The sequence below is a fragment of the Lytechinus pictus genome, chromosome 14 (assembly GCF_037042905.1).
Source record: "Lytechinus pictus isolate F3 Inbred chromosome 14, Lp3.0, whole genome shotgun sequence".
Lineage (NCBI taxonomy): Eukaryota > Metazoa > Echinodermata > Echinoidea > Temnopleuroida > Toxopneustidae > Lytechinus > Lytechinus pictus.
The window spans coordinates 27,626,020-27,646,049 of record NC_087258.1 but is presented as its reverse complement, the minus strand read 5'-3'; the positions used below and the strand labels follow the sequence as shown (position 1 = coordinate 27,646,049).

Below are 20,030 nucleotides of genomic sequence, written 5' to 3'. Positions count from 1 at the left end.
AATAAATGTTCCCTAGTACTCTTTAAAATCTCAAAATGGAAATGTTTCAAACATTGAGTAATAACATTTGGTGAATAGGCCTAGTACGGAAATCGAAATAAATCTTTATAAGTACTCACTCCAGCATTTTCTCAAAGGTTTGTTACTCCATGGGATAGAATAATTCAAAGATAAGGCAATCTGAGGGTTTGAAATGAGGTTCAACATTCCGAATAGGCCTACGACTTGTACAGTAATTTATCTTGTAACACACTTCATATTTTTGTTGGATGAACAAACCTTTGGAATAACGCCACAAATATAATTTGCGAACCCAATTTTTCATTTGGACTAATGAACGTATTAGTATATGTAATTTGCACATTTCAAAATATTGAACTTTCGAAATAAACAAGTGTATACACATACCTGACTAAAAATAAGCATACTTCAAGAAACCTTAACTTTATGAATTTAGCATCTGTGCCTTCCTGTGGAACATAGCCTACCTCATGAAGCTTGAATACTCAATTTATTTTTCAATATATCTGCAAATTTTTGACCTCATTACCTTTTACAATCCTAAATGTATTTGTAATAAATGTTCCTTTGACCCTTGAGTACTCTTTAAAATCTCAAAACGGAAATGTTTCAAATATCGAGTAATAACATTTAGTGAATAAGCCAATACGTAGATCGAAATAAGTCTTAAAGTACTCACTCCAGCATTTTCTAAAATTTGTTTGGACATAAAATTGATATTATTTTACTAATCCCACACGAATTGGCAAGATAACTACCCTGAATTATCCATGATTTTGATAATGAACCTCATCTCTTATATTTCATGTATTGTAGAGTTTGGTATGTGATTTCCTACATAAAAAAAAGGCCTTCACTTGCATATGGACGAGAATTTTAACTAAAAAATAATTTTTATTACATCTCTTAGAGGGGATGGGGGGGGGGGGCAGGGTGGGATGTTCTCCCCCCCCCCCTGGATCCCCCACTGGATAAGATGCAATGATTTTCAGCAAGTCGTTGCAAGTCAAACAAAACTCTTCATCAAAACATGATGAAACGCTACCGATTACAAATTGGCGGTTCTATCATCAAAGTAGTCCTACAGATGTATTGGAAAATAATGAACACGGTTGTAGGCCCAAATCATGATCACAAAACAATTTTAACACCGATCAACACACTGGACATGATGTAACAGCAAACTACTCTGTCAAAAGAGCAATATGGACAAATACCAAAACTTGTGACAACACCAACATCAACACATTTACTAAGACATCTTGCAGTGGGGATAATAACCAAATACCTCAGTAGAAAATTATGCCACTATAATTGTGAATTATGAAGGGTAATAATTATTATTCTAGTAGAATAAAAAGGTCACTGTTATTTTTCCTCTGGGTTTATTGAATGGTACATGTAGGTATACTTGCATGTGATGGATGAAAGCTTTTGTGACATCCAATATGGATGATCAATCTGAGTAGGAAAATTTCATGGGGCAAAGCCTGAGCTTGAGAACAAGAAGCCATCTCTTTTATAGAATGAAATCCTTTTTCTTTTGATAGAATATATGTAGTATGTACGGCAAGGAAACAGGTTTTATGCTTGCAAATCTGAAAGATTATGCTGTTATTTCAAATAGAGAATTTGAAGGAAAATTGCCTTTATATGCATTTGAACCCCTTTTTCTGCTTGATTCCCTCAGAGGAAGTAAACATTTCCTGCAAACCATTATACTCCATTGTGTGAGGAATAGATTTCTGACATTCATGGTTGTTCAGTATTCCATGCATTGTACTGGTCTTAGGGGTTTGTTTCACAAAGACTTATAAAAATCACACTTAAATTCCAAGTTTTAACACATCGTCGCATTGGTCTGATCATGCCAACTACTATATGTAGTCATCAAAGAATTAGGTTGAGTGCTTCTTGGCATTTCAGTGTGACTTTAAGTTACTCTTTGTGAAACACCCGTAATATGCCTATATTATTATTATCAATATGTTAAAGGCCCACACTGCAGTCATCATCAAAGACCTCTCTGTAAAACAAATGTGACTTGAGAACACTGCTATTTAAGCACCTTGTCCTTGTTGGTTTAGAGCAATGTGCATCAGTAATAAAACAATTTTAGTATATAAGTATAGTAGTTGTTGAAGCATAGTAGGTAGGCCTACAATTGTGGTTAAAAATTATTGATGTGAACTGGATCAATGCTTACATTATCATTCAATTCTCTGATAATTGGAATACTAAGATAAGATAAGATAAGATAAGATATTTATTCGTCTTTCTTTCTGCACATACATTTTATCTTACAAGTATGATTTCACATTCTACAAATGAAAAAAATCAATTAACCATAAATCATTGTTACAGTAGAAAAAAAGAAACATAGCAAATAACTAAACGTATTGAGAGAAAGACAAGGAGAACCCCTGAAAAAGCAAGGCTTGTAAGGCTAGGATCTCCTTTGTTTCAAGTACATGACTGAATAGTATTCAGTGTTGACATGTAATATCTAACTCAAAATCAGAGTAATCATTTTCTTCTTCTTTACTCCTCCTTTTCAGCATCCAGCTAGTACTCCTAACCATGACTTCCACATAGCAATTCTCCTTATTGACACTGTGACAAGCAAATGCTCCACATTGTAATATTCCTAATTATAATTCTCGCCATCCCAACTATCATCATCATCATCATCATCGGACTCATCCAAACTCTCATCATCGTAATTCCAATCACCATACTTAAAATTAAATCTTGGAGGACTTGAAAGAAAGAGCTTGGCGTCTGGTTCGGGTTCTCCTTTAACCATGACAGACAGGTGTCTCGGCAGAATACCTTCATGGGGGATCTTGTGACGCAAGATTTTCCTAGCTGCTATCTCTTCCAATCTCAAAACTTCTGTTGGCGGAGAGATGACAGTCACCACTTGTTTGTCCTTGGGTGAGTTTGGATCAAAGAATACGTAATTAACAAACATCTCTTTTACAGTCTTACCATCAGCGTTGCGAACATCAGGATCACATCCATTGCGGATAAGGATAAGAGACACATCCCGGAGTAACGACGGATACAGATCGAACGCGATAATATTGAACAAAGGATGCAACATCGAATTACCACTGTCACTTATCTGTGTCGCATCTTCACACTGAACTAGAGCTGAAATGAGCAGCTTCAAACGGTTTTCTTTCAATGTACCCTTACTATCAGAGTCCAAGAGTATTTGAGCCATCCTATCCATAATATAGTGGGTAACTGATGGGGAACTTCTTCCACATCTTCTTCTCATCATGGAAATCATACGTCCAAAGACCTGAAGAAGTGACTTGAACATTTCCTTTGACATGGAGAAATCAAAGAGAGGAACATGATACAGGAATGCTCCCAGGTGATCATGGGCCAACTCTGTTGCAAACTTGTGTAGACGAGCATCTGAGAGTTCCGTGAATTCTTGAAGACATAGTTCAAGAAGCTTGTAGCACTCCCCAAACAGGTCATGTTTAAGCTGAATATCTCGCCTAACAAAGAAAATGACGTAGAGGACATTAAGGATCATCTGCAGGACACTCCCCAGCTTGGCCGTGGTGGACTTCAATTCCCATCGGACTGCTTCCTCAAATATTTGAGTACCCTCAGAACGCCGTTCATTTCCTTTGGAAAAGAGATAACAATCATGTCCATGGGCTAGAAGTCTTGGAAAGAGATATATGTCCCTCTTTTTCACTGGTAACACTCTACTTGCAACTAGGAAGCACTGAATTCTTACAGCCCAATTGTCAGATTGAATTCGTTGCCAATCCTTTTCGGTGGTGCATGCCCGCTTTGTTCTAAATAAATGAAAATGATTGGCTATTCCTACTCTCTCCTGATCTGGTACTGGCACTCCACTACCCTTCCGGATAGCAAACGCTTTACAGAGATATTCATGAGGAGTCACATCATCACCTTTGCAAAAGCCCATAGTCAATGCAAGCACCACAGCATAGATTTCACAGGCTCGTGCTTTCTGTTCAGCGGGTACCTTTAATCTACACGTGCCTCTGTTGACGAAAAAGTCCACAGCAGCCTTGAATCTGTGTAGTGCAGCAAATGATGGGGGATCCAACCCATCAGAATTACACTGCAGGGTTGCTCCATGACTGATCAGGTTCCTCATCATGTCTATTCTTGGCTTCTTGGCTACCTTGTTAAGGTAGCTATCGAATAAATCGCAGCTTTCTCCCCACAAGCAGCAGCAATTGCATCCCACTGATGCAAAATGCATAGGTGTGTTACCCCCTTTGGTGCTTGTAGCATTCGGGTCAGCACCATGCTCGAGTAGAAGGCTAACCAATTCATTGTTTGTGTGCATACATGCAATCATCAAAGGTGACCATCCAAGGTGGTTCCTAGAATTCACATCCACCTCGCGAGTAGAACAGAGTGATTTAATTCTGGCCACACTGAGTACGAGACATGTATCTCGGGATTCACGTACTTCAATCATAATAGAGGCAAGATTGATGGGGTCTCTTTGGCCTTTAATGTGGTCTTTCTTCTTCTTACTCATGATTGGTGATCATCTGCACCAAACTTGAAGAATCTGTACACAAAAAAGAAAATATACAAAATTTTTTAGAATAAAGTTAATAACAAAGTCTGTATGACGAATGATCGCCAAGATGGTCATGCTTTATATCCAATTGCAAACTTTGTAAGGGGGGGGGTTCTTTTAGGATTATATTCACTTGGTATACAACGAGTTGTTTTACTTCTCAGATAGCCTTTATGGGCTCAACCAATTTGGTCTGGATGGAACCCTTGATGAATATCCGTCCTTATAAATAATTGAATTACCAATGATCAATAAATGGTGAGCTTCTTAACATGTTCCTTTGCTGGTTGTTTATGATGTATAGGCTGCATAGTGTATGAAATGTTTTGGATATACGTGGTCATTGCAAAAAGGATTTTGCGTTTTGAGTGCAAATTATATTAGCCATTATGCAATCAGGTTTTAAAATAAATGAACTAACGTCAGGATGTTGTTTCACAAAGATTCAAGACCAACCATGGAGAGGTTTACTCGTCTTATGCCAATTTGTCCAATTGCCAACTTGTCACCTTCCATTTGGTCTATCATCAGTTCGTCTACTCACCACATGGTCTACTTTCATTTAGTCTAATGCCATTCCGTCTAATAACCAGTTGGTTCAATGGCCATTTAGTCCATATACCACTTGGCCTCATTAAACTAAAGTGTTAATTGTGCAAAATGAATGAAAAAAAAAGTGGGTATTAGACCAACTGGTTATTAGACGAAATGGTAATAGACAAAATGGTGATTAGACAAAGTGATGATTGAACCAAATGGTTGTGAGACGAAATGTTGGACGGAATGGCATTAGACTAAATGAAGGTAGACCATGTGGTGAGTGGACGAGTTGGCAGTGGACGTATTGACAATTTACCCCATGGAGATCCATGTACATTTAGTTGTATTAGTATCTTCATCATATCAAGTCACACCGACACGTATGGGAACACATTACCTACCGCTTTGATGAGTATTTATTGTGCATCATCTCCATAAATACCATGTGACCAAAGAGGTGATGTGTCTGAAACGCATTTTAAATAAATATAGGCATGGACACATCTGTGTTTTGAGCTAATCAAGTATGAAATCACAGATTCTGGCCTAGAAAGTGGAAGCATAAACATGCCCTATTTGTACTATAGGATTACACACCAACCAAAGTATATTCAAACGTGATTCATATTCATGCTGTTGTAACTGTCAAATTTGCTGTTATCACTTTTAATAGTTGCCTTTACATTTTGATTTCCATACATTATTCTGTACATTTAAATTGGTTTATTAACATCCCAAGTCATGAGATCATCCTTCTTTCCATCTTCACCATCTAGTCAGGGGCCTTAGGCCCATAATTTGAAGTTTTGGGGACAGAGTTTACAAAAGCACCAAACTTTCCCTATGTCACTATTAGGTCAATAGCTTCATTTTTTCCCACAGAACATGGTGTTGAAAATTGCATCTTCATGCAAAAATATGCTAACTTATGTAAATTAGCAGTAATTTATGCATGAAGCCATATGCCAATAGGAATTGATTAATAAAAGTTAATAAAAAAGATACCAAACTTTAGGAAAGTCTCTATCAGGTCAATAGCTTTAATTTTTCCCACAGAACATGGTGTTGAAAATTGCATCTTCATACAAAAATATGCTAATTTATATAAATTAGCAGTAATTTATGCATGAAGCCATATGCCAATAGGAATTAATTAATAAAAGTAAATAAAGCGATACCAATTGACTAGGAAAGTCTCTTTCAGGTCAATAGCTTTAAATTTCCTTATCAAACATGATATTGAAAATTGTGTCTTCATGCAAAATAATGTTAATTAATGTAAATTAGCAGTTAATTTATGCATGAATAGTAAAAATTAGTAAAAAGGAATAAAAAGAAAGCAAACTTAGAGAAAATCTCTATCAGATCGATAGCTTTAATTTTCCCTATCAAACGTGCTATTGAAAATCCCGTCTTCATGCAAAATATGCTAATTTATGTAAATTAGCAATTATTTCATATGTATAAATTAGTCCCATTCTAATGGATACTAACAGTGAAAAAAGGGCCAAACTTTTGAAGTACCTCTATCAGCTCAAAAGCTTCAATTTTACCAGCAATATATTGACAGGAAAATTCAAAACTTTGGAGACACCCCACACCAAAGGCTATGTATACGGAAACATATAGCCTTGTACTATCAGTTAAAGTCTGATTTTCTCAATAGCTATAAAGTATATACGGATCACAGTTAAGCAAATTTTCAGTCTTTGGGAAACAAAATGGTGTCCAAAAATCTCTTTCAAGTTGTGTAATAATCACATCATGGGCAATGTATACATAGGCATATTCTATAAATCTGTACATTATTACTATCTCCTTTCAGTTAGAGACCTATCCTATATTGTAATTAATTTGTTGAGATGTGAAGTAATGATTTTCAGTAAATATCAATTAAAATCTGCAGCTTCACCGTGAGGAGGGATTGTAGACCACGATATAATTCAAGCAGCAAGCAACGAGTCTGATCGAGACTATACTTCAACCAGGGTTACACGAGAACCGAATTCTCCCTCATAAAGTTGGACTGGTTCTTCCCTAATATGGCCTGATTCGGATGAATTCGGTGGATGCGCAACCTATTCGTCTCTGATTCGGCTCTGATTCGGGGTGCTCACTGAATTAGAGACGATAAGGTCTGGAATACGTCCCGTATCAGAGTAGAATCCCAAAGAATTTACCCGAATCAATATTGACTGTCCCGCATAAAGCCGTATGCCAACCCGAACAGTGGCAACAATCGAGCCAAAGGTGACCAGAATCAAGCCGAATTTAGCCCGAATGATCCTCCGATTATCGCCAAATGACGACCCGAATCGGAACAATTATGCCCGAATTCGCCAAGTATGCCACCGAATTTCCCGAAAATACCCCAGATTCTTTTGAAATGGGCTATAATTATTGACCGATTCGGCAGCTATTCGGATGCTATTTTCTATTTTCTGGCCAATTCGTCTCACTCGTCTACATTCTTCTCTGTATTTGAGTAATGATTCGTACGATATGGGGAGGCAAGAGTCGGACCTTTATACGTCTTAATCTTCCCAGAATACCCCAAATGCCTCCCAAAATCCAACCAAATTCCATCGGAATACATCCCGAATGTGGCCCGAATGAAATTTGTCATAGCCACATTCGGGAGTATTTTGGAGGTATTCGGCTGGTTTTGAACATTTTCATAACGAGCCGAATTCCTCCAAGAATGTTCCCTAATTCCTCCTGAATATTCCTGCATTCGGGAGGGGAGAACAGAGTGCTCCAGAATTCATCCTTATGTGTATTTGCAGCTGATTTTAAGTAGGCAATCCGTTTCTAGACGACAAACCAGAATAGGATGCAACTAAGGTAAACACTCAGAGGATAACCAAAGTACAGTCGCAAGAATACATCACGTCAGTCCTGGTTTAAGCTAGGATTACACCAAAACCAAATTCTCCCGAATAAATTCGGACTGATTCTGCCCGATTATGGCCTGATTCAGATGGATTAGGGGAGTTCCCCCAAATAGAGAAGAATGGGTCCGGAATATGTCCCGATTCAGCGCAGAATCGCCAAGAACTGACCAAATCAATTTTGGCCATCCCCCAAAAAGCAGAATGCCAACACGAATTGTGGCAAGAATCGACCCAAGCATGTCCAGAATTCAGCCGAATGTGACCTGATATCTCTGATTACAGCCGAAAGATGGCCTGAATGTTCGGGACAGTTATGTTCAGAATGATACAAATAGTTCCGAATCTGCCCAGAAAACTCCAAATGCCTTCCCTAATCCAACCGAATGTCACCCGAATAGATCCCAAATGTGGCCCGAATGAAATTTGTTGTGGTCATATTCGGGAGTATTCTGGGGGGTATTCGGCTGGTTTTAAACATTTCAAAATGAGCTGAATTCCTCAGCGAATGTTCCCGAATTTTCTCGCATTTACGAAGGCAAAACAGAATATTCCTGAAACCACCCGAATACGTATATGGATGGATTCGCAGCTGATTCGATTCCTTTCTAACCCTAGCTTTAAGCAAGGGTTACACCAAAACCAAATTCTCCCGAACAAATTCGGACCAATTCTGCCCAAAATGGCCTGGATTCGGTACTTATTCATCTCCTATTCGGGGAGCTCCCGGAATCAATTCGGAAGGATCCGGGACTATTCTGTTCTCCCTCCCCATATACGAAAACATTCGGGAACATTCGTGGAGGGATTCTGCTTGTCTTGAAATGTTTAAAACCAGCCGAATATCCTCCAAAATACTCCCAAATGTAGCCACAACAAATTTTTTTCGAGCCACATTCGGGATGTATTCGGATGGAATTCGGTTGAGTTTGGGGAGGCATTTGGACAATTATTTTGGGAAGTCAATAGTGCTCTGATTCGGGACCTATTCCAGACCGATTCGACTCTGATTCGGTCTGAAATTGGTTGGGAGGTTTTGGTGTTACCCTAGTTTTAGTGATAGAGATCAATTCATAAGCCAATAAAGAAAAATCACTGAAATTATTCAGGTCACCGTCAACCAAGGGACGACAGAATAAGAAAAAGGATCAGGTCTCTTTGCTCAAATCTGATGTGTCCTTGTTCTAAAAATGTACATAGTTGCCAGAGGGGCAGACATGGACAGCTTTTACTGACATGAGAAGCATCCATATACCCTCCTCTTTCTGACAGGGGAAAACTCTACTTGGGAAAGAAATCTAACCTTTTTAATTGCTTTGAAAAAAAAAGAGATAAAATACTGGTTTATCTTTTCCATATGATTTGGGTTTTTTTTTATTGTGAAAGGGGTATGCACAGGATTTATAATTTGCATAAATTTGCATTTAAACATGATACCCTCCTCTGGTCGCATGCAAAAGTCACCATAATGAATGAATTGTGTAAGAGTGTCTCATATGCATAGTGTTGCGCTCGTCCCTCGGTTTAAAACCTCGAAATATGATAGTTGATGTGTTTTACACATATGTGCATAACTTTTGCATAAATTTGCATTAATTAACATTGAAAATTGATTCTTATTCTGGAACTGTACAGAAATCAATCTAGATTTGATGCCCCATCAAAATAAATCCCAAATCCCACCCCCCCCCCAAAAAAAAAAGGCTTCTAGAAAAGTTTAGGTCTGTACTATACATATACAGTAATTTACGGTGAATAGTGTGATTTTGCATAATTTTGCATAAATTAGCACTATGAAATTGGATTCCAGTCATTGATATCGAGGTACATGTATCCTATCAAGAATTAATGCTTTTGGTACTAGTGACACATGTGGAAAAATAATTGTGATTTTGACAATTCTATATGTCGAGATATGATAAAATATGTGTTTTTTACATATAATTTGCATAAAATTTGCATAAATTAACCTTAAGAATTGATTCATACTCACCAATTTTATTAAAATCGACCTGCAGTTGAATATTTAGCAAAAGGAGACCCAAATACACAAAAATTGGGCATTTGAAAATTATTTTTAGTGAGATATGGTGAATTATGAGTTTTTTGCATAACATTTGCATAAATTAGCATTTTAAAATAGGGTGCCCTTCACCGATTTCGAGGCACCCTATCTAGAATTAATGCTTTTGATACCAGGGACCCACATACAAAAAATGGCGCTTTTGTAAATTCTGTCCCCAAAATTTTGCTAAGGCCCCTGACTAATCCCCATACATAGGCAGCGGAAGAGGGGGGACGTGTCCCCCCTAAATTTGAGGTGGGGGGACGACCCCCCCCCTAAATTTTTTTGTTGATAACCTTTTTTTTTTTTTTTTGCTTGTCAAATTTTTTTGTCGATCCCCCCTAAAATTTTGTTTAATATATAACCTTTTTTTTTTGCTTGTCAAAATTTTTTGGTGGTCCCCCCCCCTAAATTTTTGGGCTTCCGCCACCAATGTCCCCATATATCTGTCATAGCAACACCAGATTCATTGAATTCCATTCTCTCATTCATTTTCCCTTCATTCATGCTTCCTAGTTTTCCCTTGTTCTTTTCCACTCCACATGGCCTCATTGTTTAGTTCTCATTAGTATTCATTTCCACATCATGATCACTCTTCTATGCTTTCATTGGTTCTTATTTTCAAAAGGGATTAGTTTATTTTGTGGGCCATACCATTTTCCTTGTATTTGATTGGTAGAAATATGATTATTTTAAAAGACAAGTTCACCAAAACAAAAAGTTGATTTGAAATAAAGGAGAAAAATCCAACAAGCATAACACTGAAAATTTCATCAGAATCAGATGTAAAATAAGAAAGTTATGATATTATGAAGTTTCGCTTAATTTCACAAAATAGTTATATGCACATCCTGGTCAGTATGCAAATGAGGTAACTAATTACGTCACCCACACATTATTTCTTTTGTATTTCATTATACATGTATTAAGTATGAACTGTTCTAATTTTCTCCTCATTGTCCTGTGAAACAAAGTTTTGTTCTTCCCTGAACATGTTGAATTACCATTGTTTTAACATTTCATGGTTCAGTCAGTCCTTATTTGTCACAATGATAAAAATCAAAATATTGCATACTTCAAAAGACAAAAGAAATAGTGAGTCAGGGACATAATCAACTCTCTCATTTGCATATCACTGAGTTGTGCATGTAACAGTTTTGTGAAAAATAAGCGAAACTTAAAAATGTCATAACTTTCTATTTTACATCCGATTTTGATGAAATTTTCAGTGTTGTGTTTGTTTGATTTTTCTCTATTCATTCAAATCAACATAGTTCTGGGATGGACTTGACCTTTAATGATTTAAAGTGGTGCATCTCAGTTAATTTGTGTTCACCCTTCTTCAGATAGTTTTAGTCTATTTTCTTTATAGGAGAGCAATGGAGATTGATTTTATTTGAACAGGGGTCCGTTTCAAAAAGGACTTGTAACTGTTGTCACTTTGCCATTATGGCAACTACCATGGAAACCTTGATTATGATTGGCTGCTGAGCCCTGTTGCCATGGTAGTTGCCATTATGGCAAAGTTACAACACTGTTGTAAGTCCTTTATGAAACACCCAAGGAGTGCATATAAGACTGGAGAGTTATTTATTTTGAGAGTGTTACGTTTTACTTACTGTAAATAAACATTGAATACTAATCTCACTGGAGCCTGCTTTGCCTCATTATATGTTAACCTTACTAAACATTATATAATCTGATTGCAATACATAATTCATGTTTCCCAATTAGCTCAACTTTTATTTAATCACTGCGCAGTATGATCAAAGGGTCAGAGCCTGGTATATTCCATGACAAGTGTCAAGCTAGGCTGAGAATATGCTAGTAGTTTATGTTAATGATACTCACAATAGGAACATACCACTATTTTTCAATATTTCAATTTTTTGAGAAAATGGCATTTCGTTGGTTTTATTTTTACTACATGTACAGTATATATATGGGGAAGCTGCTAGCATATGATGTCACAAATAAAAAATATATAAAATCAAGGATTTTAAATCCTTATAACTTTTTAAATCTTTAATGGATTTTACGCAAACCTTCACCAATATTTTTTTATCATATTTATATTTTTACAATATATTTGTAAGAGTGAACTCCCCTTTAATTGAACTTGAATGGTTGGTGAGTTCTTTAGGTAGAATTATACTAAAACTTAATAATGTCTTGTGATAAACATTTAATGCACTGTAGATCAGACAATCGGTGACGGGCATCAACATGTATTTCAATTCCAATCAAAATTTACATTACATGTAGCTGGTTGATAGAGGCAGAATTAGAGCAAGCTAAATCTGCATGCAAAGAGCACAATGTTTTATTTAACTTTATTAGAGAAGACTTCTAAGGTTTGATGTTGTACTTTGATGTTGGTCCTTTATAGCAGATTACATTTCCCTAATTAAAGACTTAATAGAGTCAGGGAAATTCAAATTAAGTTGAGACATTTCAGGGCTGCACCAGACTGTTACATTGACTGTTCACCTGGTCTTATCATTTATTCAGATATGATTAAATAATAGAACTTGTGAGTGATTGTAGACCATGATCAGTTAAAACACAGATTCTCAACAATCCTTGTCAGGGAACTGGGTGTCGATTGTTGATATTTATTCAATTCTCTCAAATTCATCTGATTTCTCAGAAGAATCTGAAGAAACAGAAGAATCTAAATCAGAAGGAGGTGGTCTGAAGTACATATCCGCATCTATTCTCTCAGAGAGCAAACTTGGAAGTCTTTCTCTGTAAGGAACATTGTTGCGCAGGATAACTTGTGTGCTTAGCTCCTCAAGAGATGGAGGAGACGTTGGGTTCAAAAGAGGCAACATTTCCATCACCTCTGGATAATCCTGCTCAGATTGCTCAATGCAAACACTGTCCGGTGGGCAACCATATCGAATCAGCATCTTGGCAATTGGGATAATGAAATCTCTATCATGGGCCGCAGCAACAATCCTCACCAGTGTTTCTAGTAATGAAGAATGTGAAGCAGGATCGTAGCCGTTGTGGAAGAGGAGACTGGAAATGACATACTTCAATCGATTCCTTGCTTCCTTGGTCTGCCCACAATACACATCGTCAAACATTGTATTGGCCATGTTTTCAAAGAAAACAGAGATGACTGATACTGGACGGTCACCAGTTGTTGGACAGCCATCTTCAGCATACATCTTGATGCAATGCAGAATATCCTTGACATATGACAGCACTTCCTCAAGATATTTTGCTTGTGATTGGTAGTATGCAAAATTGAACAACAGACCTCCCGATAGTTCTAAGATCTCTGGTCTTTTCTCTCTGAGCATCTTGCTATCTTCTTGGAATCCCTCTGCGTATGCCTGCAACAACCTTGGAATGAACTTCACCCCTAATGATGTTGACAATCTGGACGTCAATGCATTCTGAATCATGTCCAGGACAGTTCCAAGTGGACATTTCCCAAGCATTTCTTTCTTTACCAAAGACAACAAGAGGTTGTAGCCCTCTTCTGAACCAATCTCAAAGAAAGCTGGATCAGTGTAACTGGATGTAAATCGCCAGAAATCATATTTATTTTTCACGTTGTCAGGTATGCATTTAATACCAATAGTGAATGCCTTCTGCCTGATCTTACTTCTCTGATCACAGTTGAGAACAAGAGTTGTCATGTGAGTAAAGAAGTTGTCGAGGGCACAGTCAACATTAAGTGAAGATAAATCATTCTCATTTCCAGGATGTTTCCATGTAGATGCAGCAAGGTGAAAGGAGTGACATGCATCAACTAAATGGTATACATCAAAGAGTGCTTGTGAAACTCCCAACAATTCATATGCCTTGACCATGTCTCCGGGAGGCACTGGAATTTCACTATTTGATGAAAAGAACTCCACCACATCTTTGAAGCTGTTTAGAGCTGCCACACACACAGGACTCAATCCATCATCATTCATTTGCATTATTGCTCCATTGTGGATCAGGATTTCAATGATCTCAATAACTCTTTGAAGCTCCTGTTTTGGGTACTTTATTTTAGTCCGACATATGGAAATCATATGTTTGTCCCCTTGACAGGCATAATGAAGAGCAGTGCTACCATTGACAGTGCAAGTCAGGTTAGGGTCGGCTCTGGCTTCCAACAAGATATTAACAATGTGTTTTTGTCTATTTCTGCAAGCAATCATCAAGGGTGTTTGTCCTGATCCATTACATCTGTTAACACAAGGATCACTTGAATAGGATAGGTACAGTCTAACATCCTCTGCATCTCCTATCTCTCCTCCTTCAATAATGGACACCAAATCAACTCCGTCTTTGATCCATTGAACTATCTTATTCTTCACACTACTTTCCATGTATGATGCCATCAGTGTGAACATATGGAACTCAAGTGCCTCAAGAATCTGAGGGGATAAAAACAAATATTGAGCTCAAAATTTGAATTCATACCAATGTGCTAAAATTTTATGGTCACAGCCCAGGCAAGTTTCTAACTACTGATAATCAGGACAAGGCATAAGCGATTTGTGTCTTGCCCACTTATGAAAATAACCAGAAATATTGTGATTTGCGAGGGCATGCAACAGAATTGTATCAAAACTTCATTGTGAAATAACTGGGATGAAATAAAATTTGTCATACAAGTCTTCCACGTAAATTTTAACACCGACCTCATAATGAACTCTCACCTAACCATGTGACCTCTGAACACAATAACATGCAGGTCTCCTAAGTACACCTACAACCCAAGTTTGGTTTAAAAGTGATTTACGGTTGCAGAGTTATGTGCCATAACATCGACATCAAAATGATCTTTGACCTTACCATGTGACCTCTGATTGCAACATAACATGCAGGTCACCCAAGTCCATATACCATCCAAGTTTGGTTGAAAAGTATGTGACTTACAGTTACGGAGTTAGGTGTCATGAGTAAACTTTAACGTTGACCTGAAAATGACCTTTGCCCTTACCATGTGACCTCCAACTGCAGCCTAACATGCAGGTTCCCCAAGTAAATCTGCCATCCAAGCATTACGTCAAACCCCCGTTTGGAGAAAGACCGCAGTTCAGATTGCAAACTGCGGTTCTATACCCCATTTTGCGTTTGTAAATCCCAAAATCATTTCCAAGCCCAGGGGGCCGTTTCATAAAGCTGCTCGTAAGTTAAGAGCGACTTTAAGAACGACTGGTGATCCTTTCTCGCGCGCTAGATCTTCGCCAATGGTGTGTACCATTTACCGCAAGACAGGATCACCAGTCGCTCTTTATTTACGAACAGCTTTATGAAACACCCGCCTGATCAATCCCGCTAGGCCAGGTAATCCCCGCTGTCTCAATTTTACCTCCACAGGCCAGATTATGAGCGTTGAGCCAAGGACGAAATGATAAACAACAGCTGTGCTATTACGTAAGACTTCTCTGCCTGTAGTAGGACCTTCGGAATGAAATTATTGTATTCGATATTTAATCACGTTTTCAAATGCATATTGTATTCAGAAATCCAATGTTAGTCCATTTTCAAGTTCGAACGAAGAAAATCGACCTCGAAATAAGGAAAGTAAGTGAATTAAAATGACGGCATGCTTTGCTCGAGCTGTTGTGTTATCTTCGGACCGAGGTCAAGAAACAGGTGTTTTGATACTTAAATTGCTTGCTTGGGGCAGTTATGGTTTGTCGTACTTGGAGAAGAGAATTGATTGAGGGAAACTGGGGTAAAGTGTTTTCAAATGAAAGGTTTTCGTCATGGTTTGGTTGAAAAGTGACTAACAGTTGCAGAGTTCTTAAGAGAGTCTTGCATGTAAACTCTAACATTGACCTGAAAATGACCTTTGACCTTACCATGTGACCTCCGACTGCAGCATAACATGCAGGTCCCTCAAATACATCTACCATCCAAGTTTGGTTGAAAAGTGACTTAGGTTGCGGAGTTAGGTGTCATAAGAGAGACTTGCATGTAAACTTAAACGTTAATTGACCTCAAAATGACCTTTGACCTTACCATGTGACGTCCGAGTGCAGCATAACATGCAGGTCCCCCAAGTCCACCTACCATCCACATTTGGTTGAAAATTTACTTACAGTTGCGGAGTTATGTGTCATAAGGTTTGTGACAGACGGACAACATTTGGATCCCTAAGTCTCGCCTTCACCTCTGGTGGGCGAGACAAAAAGTGATGTATGTGGCAATGTATTTTTCTTTTTTATCTAGCCATGACAACATGAACTTTTAAAAAGTCGGCATGGCGAGATAATGAACCTCGCCATGTTAAACTTCCAAACTTTTGTGTTATTTTGTTCTGATGAAGATGCAAACTGAGCCTAAATGTAGATTCAACTGATCCTTCTTGAAGCGATTAGAACCACTTCACTGTCTTTATGTGATCATTGGTCAGCCTTTATTTAAAGGAACCTTTCCTTTTCAGTGTGTTTTGCTTTATTTTGTAACTGTTATTGAATTATAAAAAGAAATCAATTCATATTAAATCATTAATCACTTAAATATCTCAAATTTTTCTATTTAGTTTGTTTGTAAACTAATTAATCAACGAATATATTTCCTATTTGCTCATCTTTCTATGGCACAACTTATTCAAAGGCGAAGCAACTCGGAGGGCAAGATAGATTGGACAAATACCAACAAAATTAAGAGAGTAGTAAATAAAGAACTTAGAAAAGCCCAACGGACATTCATAGCTACTCTTTCAGAAGCCGGTAATAAACAGTTCTGGAAATACATTAAAACCAGGCACAAGGACAACGTAGGGATCCAGAGCCTTAAGAAGGGAAACGAAATCATCACTGATGACCAAGGGAAAGCAGACGCACTTGCCGAACAGTTCCAGAGCGTCTTCTCCAGGGACGAAACCCAAACCCCCAACCTTCCAACAAGAAACATCCCTGATATGCCAGATATCAACTTCATGGTTAGTGGCATCCTCAAGCTATTGAACAAGTTAGATGTTTTAAAGGCCGCAGGACCAGATAGCATACCAAACCGTGTTCTTAAAATTACAGCTGAAGAAATAGCTCCAGTCCTGCAATTCATATTTAAACAGTCAAATGACCAAGGGATCCTTCCCGAAGATTGGCGTAAAGCGAACATCGCTGCTATCTACAAGAAGGGTCCTAAAAATGAACCGGCTAATTATCGCCCTATATCCTTGACCAGTGTATGCTGTAAACTTATGGAGCATATAGTGGACAGCCATCTAATGACACACCTTACTACAAACTCAATCCTTTCTGACTACCAGCATGCTTTCAGACGGGTAGATCATGTGACACATCATTAGTTGCCACAATCCATGATCTTGCTACTCATCACAACAACAAGGAGACATGAAACTAAATTTTGTCAGGGTGAACTTCCCCTTTAATTTCATAGGTTCATGAATGCTAACACATATATGATACAAAGATAAGATTTATACAATATACAAGTACTGTACATGTGGTACATGTGTATCATAATAATATGGAACTATATACAACCAAAATAATTATCTGCATTACCCCTTCAAAGTCATAATTAACAAAACATCCGCATCCTGCTGAATTTGCTCACCTTCAAAACTTACTTTTGTGACTTTCATATTAATTTTCCCTATATGCAACAGTTCAATTATCATCAATTTACAAAATAATAAATAAAAATGACAAAATAAGCATAACGGTACATGGAGATAATTGTAGAAGTTTTTCAAAACATGTATGGTTGTTCTTCTTCAAATTATTGTTCAAATTCGGATTTTGTAAATCAACCATCATGGCTGACATCATAACAACCAAATCAAAATATTTCGATTTTTTCCAGTCTGCGCTCTACAGTACATGTTTCTCAAATTCTAATATTATTTGCTCACCTTCAAAACTTACTTATGTGACTTTCACAATAATTTTCCCTATATGCAACAGTTCAATTATCATCAATTTACAAAATAAAAATTACAAAAAAGGCCTACATAATAGTAGAAGTTTTTTCAAAACGTGATTCATGTTTCTCAAATTCTAATATTATAGAAAAAAATGTCACTGATGATTCATTGTGATTCATGGCATTCCACAGGGTTCTTCATTGGACCCTTTTATACCCTCTGTATTTGGTAGTCTCCAAACAAAATATCTGAAGATATCATGCCATTGTTACCAGATGATAGATTGCTTTTCCTGATTGATACTATTTTATAGCACCATGTGTCACTTCTAAAATGTGTACCATGAGTAGTGTTGCAATTGGCCAACATGTATATATGTAGAGTGAGAATAAGGCCTAAAAAATTGTTATGTTGCCCTAATAAGCCAGAATTCGGATGTTTGGTTGAACAACAACAAAAATTGCCTTTGCTGGTGTGCTGCATAAAGAAAATCATGCATGGGATGATATACATGTACATGTGTAATATGCAGTAAAAACACATATTAAAGTGTTTTGAAGCCACTGAATACAAATTTAAGCAAAACATCAGCCTAAAGCTGACAGTCTCTGTCCAAAACATTGCATTTAACTATTTTGTGTCTGCAAAAATGTTATCATAAACAAAATACATGTAGATAAAATAGCGATCTTTTTGTTTGCATTTATTTCATTACTGTGGGTCAGACTACTGAGGGCAACACAATGTCTTTTTTAGGTCTTAGGTCAAACAGGCAGGCATAATTTATACTATCCAAGTTATATCAGTTGGAGATTCCATTTTAAACCAACTGTGTAGTCCATCATCAAATGTTTTGAAAACATATACATTCATATCCATTTATAACCTGTTAATGCGCGCACAAAATTTGACTCTTGTACTGGTTTACTAGCTGTATTGGATCCCAGCATGGGTGTCAATCACAGGGGGCTGGGGGATATCCCCACCAATATTTCAGGTGGGGGGGGGGGTGGGGGTATCATCTGCTCAAACATCAGAATATATGTGATGAAGCACGTAACAAGTATGATAATGATGATGAGGAGAGAGTACATGATGATCATGATAGTATTGATTATTGTGTATACAAATGACAGGATGACCATAAATTTTTATTCTAGCAATTTTATGTTTATTATTGAAACTATTGATTTCATTGTTAGATACAGATAGGTGGAGAAAGAAAAAATTCCAGGATGAAATAGAATAACCTGTTGTTTGTTTTTATACATGACATTATCTTTTTAAAATAAAAATCCTCCAGCAACCAAGCAAATGGGGGGTGCTCCGTTTATGACGACCTTTTTTTAATGTCACTTCATTTTTATACGCCCGTTCTCCGGGACATATTATGGTATCATGCTCGGTGTCCGTCCGTCATCCATTAACTTTTCCTTGTAAATGTGATAACTTCAGTTTAACTTATCTTGGCTCATATAATTTGGTGTGTATGATACTAGCATGGATCCCAGGAAGCCTATTGATTTTGAGGTCAAAAGGTCAAAGGACAAGGTCACAGTGACAAGTTTTCATTTTAACCTTCTGCAGTCTTTGTAAACGCGATAACTTCAGTTCAACTTATTCTAGGCTCATACAATTCAGTGTCCAAAGATCCCAGGAATTCTTTTGATTTTGAGGTTAGAAGGTCAAAGGAAGGTCAAAGGTGAAGTTGCCACCTTCCACTTTTCTTTGACCAATAACTCCATTTTCTGCATTACAGGTGGGTGTATTATGTGCTTGCCTTGTTGTATGTATTTGAGATCCAGGTTTATAGAATATAATAACTTTATTGTCAATAAAGGAAATTCCTTTTTCACTAGTTTTGATGTAAAATGGATGAAGAACATACAAAAGAAATGAGAACTAAAATTCAAAACTGTATAAAAAAGCAAAACAACCATGAAATTGGACAAGAGTCCTCATTATTCAGAGAAAGATATTTGTGTAAGTCATCCCCAAATGATGACTGCATATTGCCCCCCCCCTGGAGTGTTTGAAGCTCCTGCGTTGGATGGTTTGGATTAT

At 37.3% G+C, this 20,030-nt stretch overlaps 1 protein-coding gene across 1 annotated transcript; it reads right to left on the bottom strand.

The window, feature by feature from the left end:
- Nucleotides 1-2,582: 2,582 nt before the first annotated feature.
- Nucleotides 2,583-14,545, bottom strand: LOC129276824 (uncharacterized). Its single transcript, XM_064109191.1, has 2 exons — nucleotides 12,731-14,545; nucleotides 2,583-4,562 (listed from the first exon to the last, which is right to left on the bottom strand). The coding sequence occupies exons 1-2, from the start codon at nucleotides 14,467-14,469 to the stop codon at nucleotides 2,669-2,671; spliced, it is 3,633 nt and encodes a 1,210-aa protein (XP_063965261.1). The 5' UTR covers nucleotides 14,470-14,545; the 3' UTR covers nucleotides 2,583-2,668.
- Between the last annotated feature and the right edge of the window lie 5,485 nt (nucleotides 14,546-20,030).

What these genes read in the sequence shown, in the direction of transcription:
- LOC129276824 (XM_064109191.1), bottom strand. Translation starts at nt 14,469, where the DNA reads ATGTTCACACTGATGGCATCATACATGGAAAGTAGTGTGAAGAATAAG. An exon ending in TCAGATGAATTTGAGAGAAT is followed by an intron (nt 4,563 to 12,730) that starts TGAATAAATATC and finishes ACCAATCATGAG; the next exon opens with TAAGAAGAAGAAAGACCACA.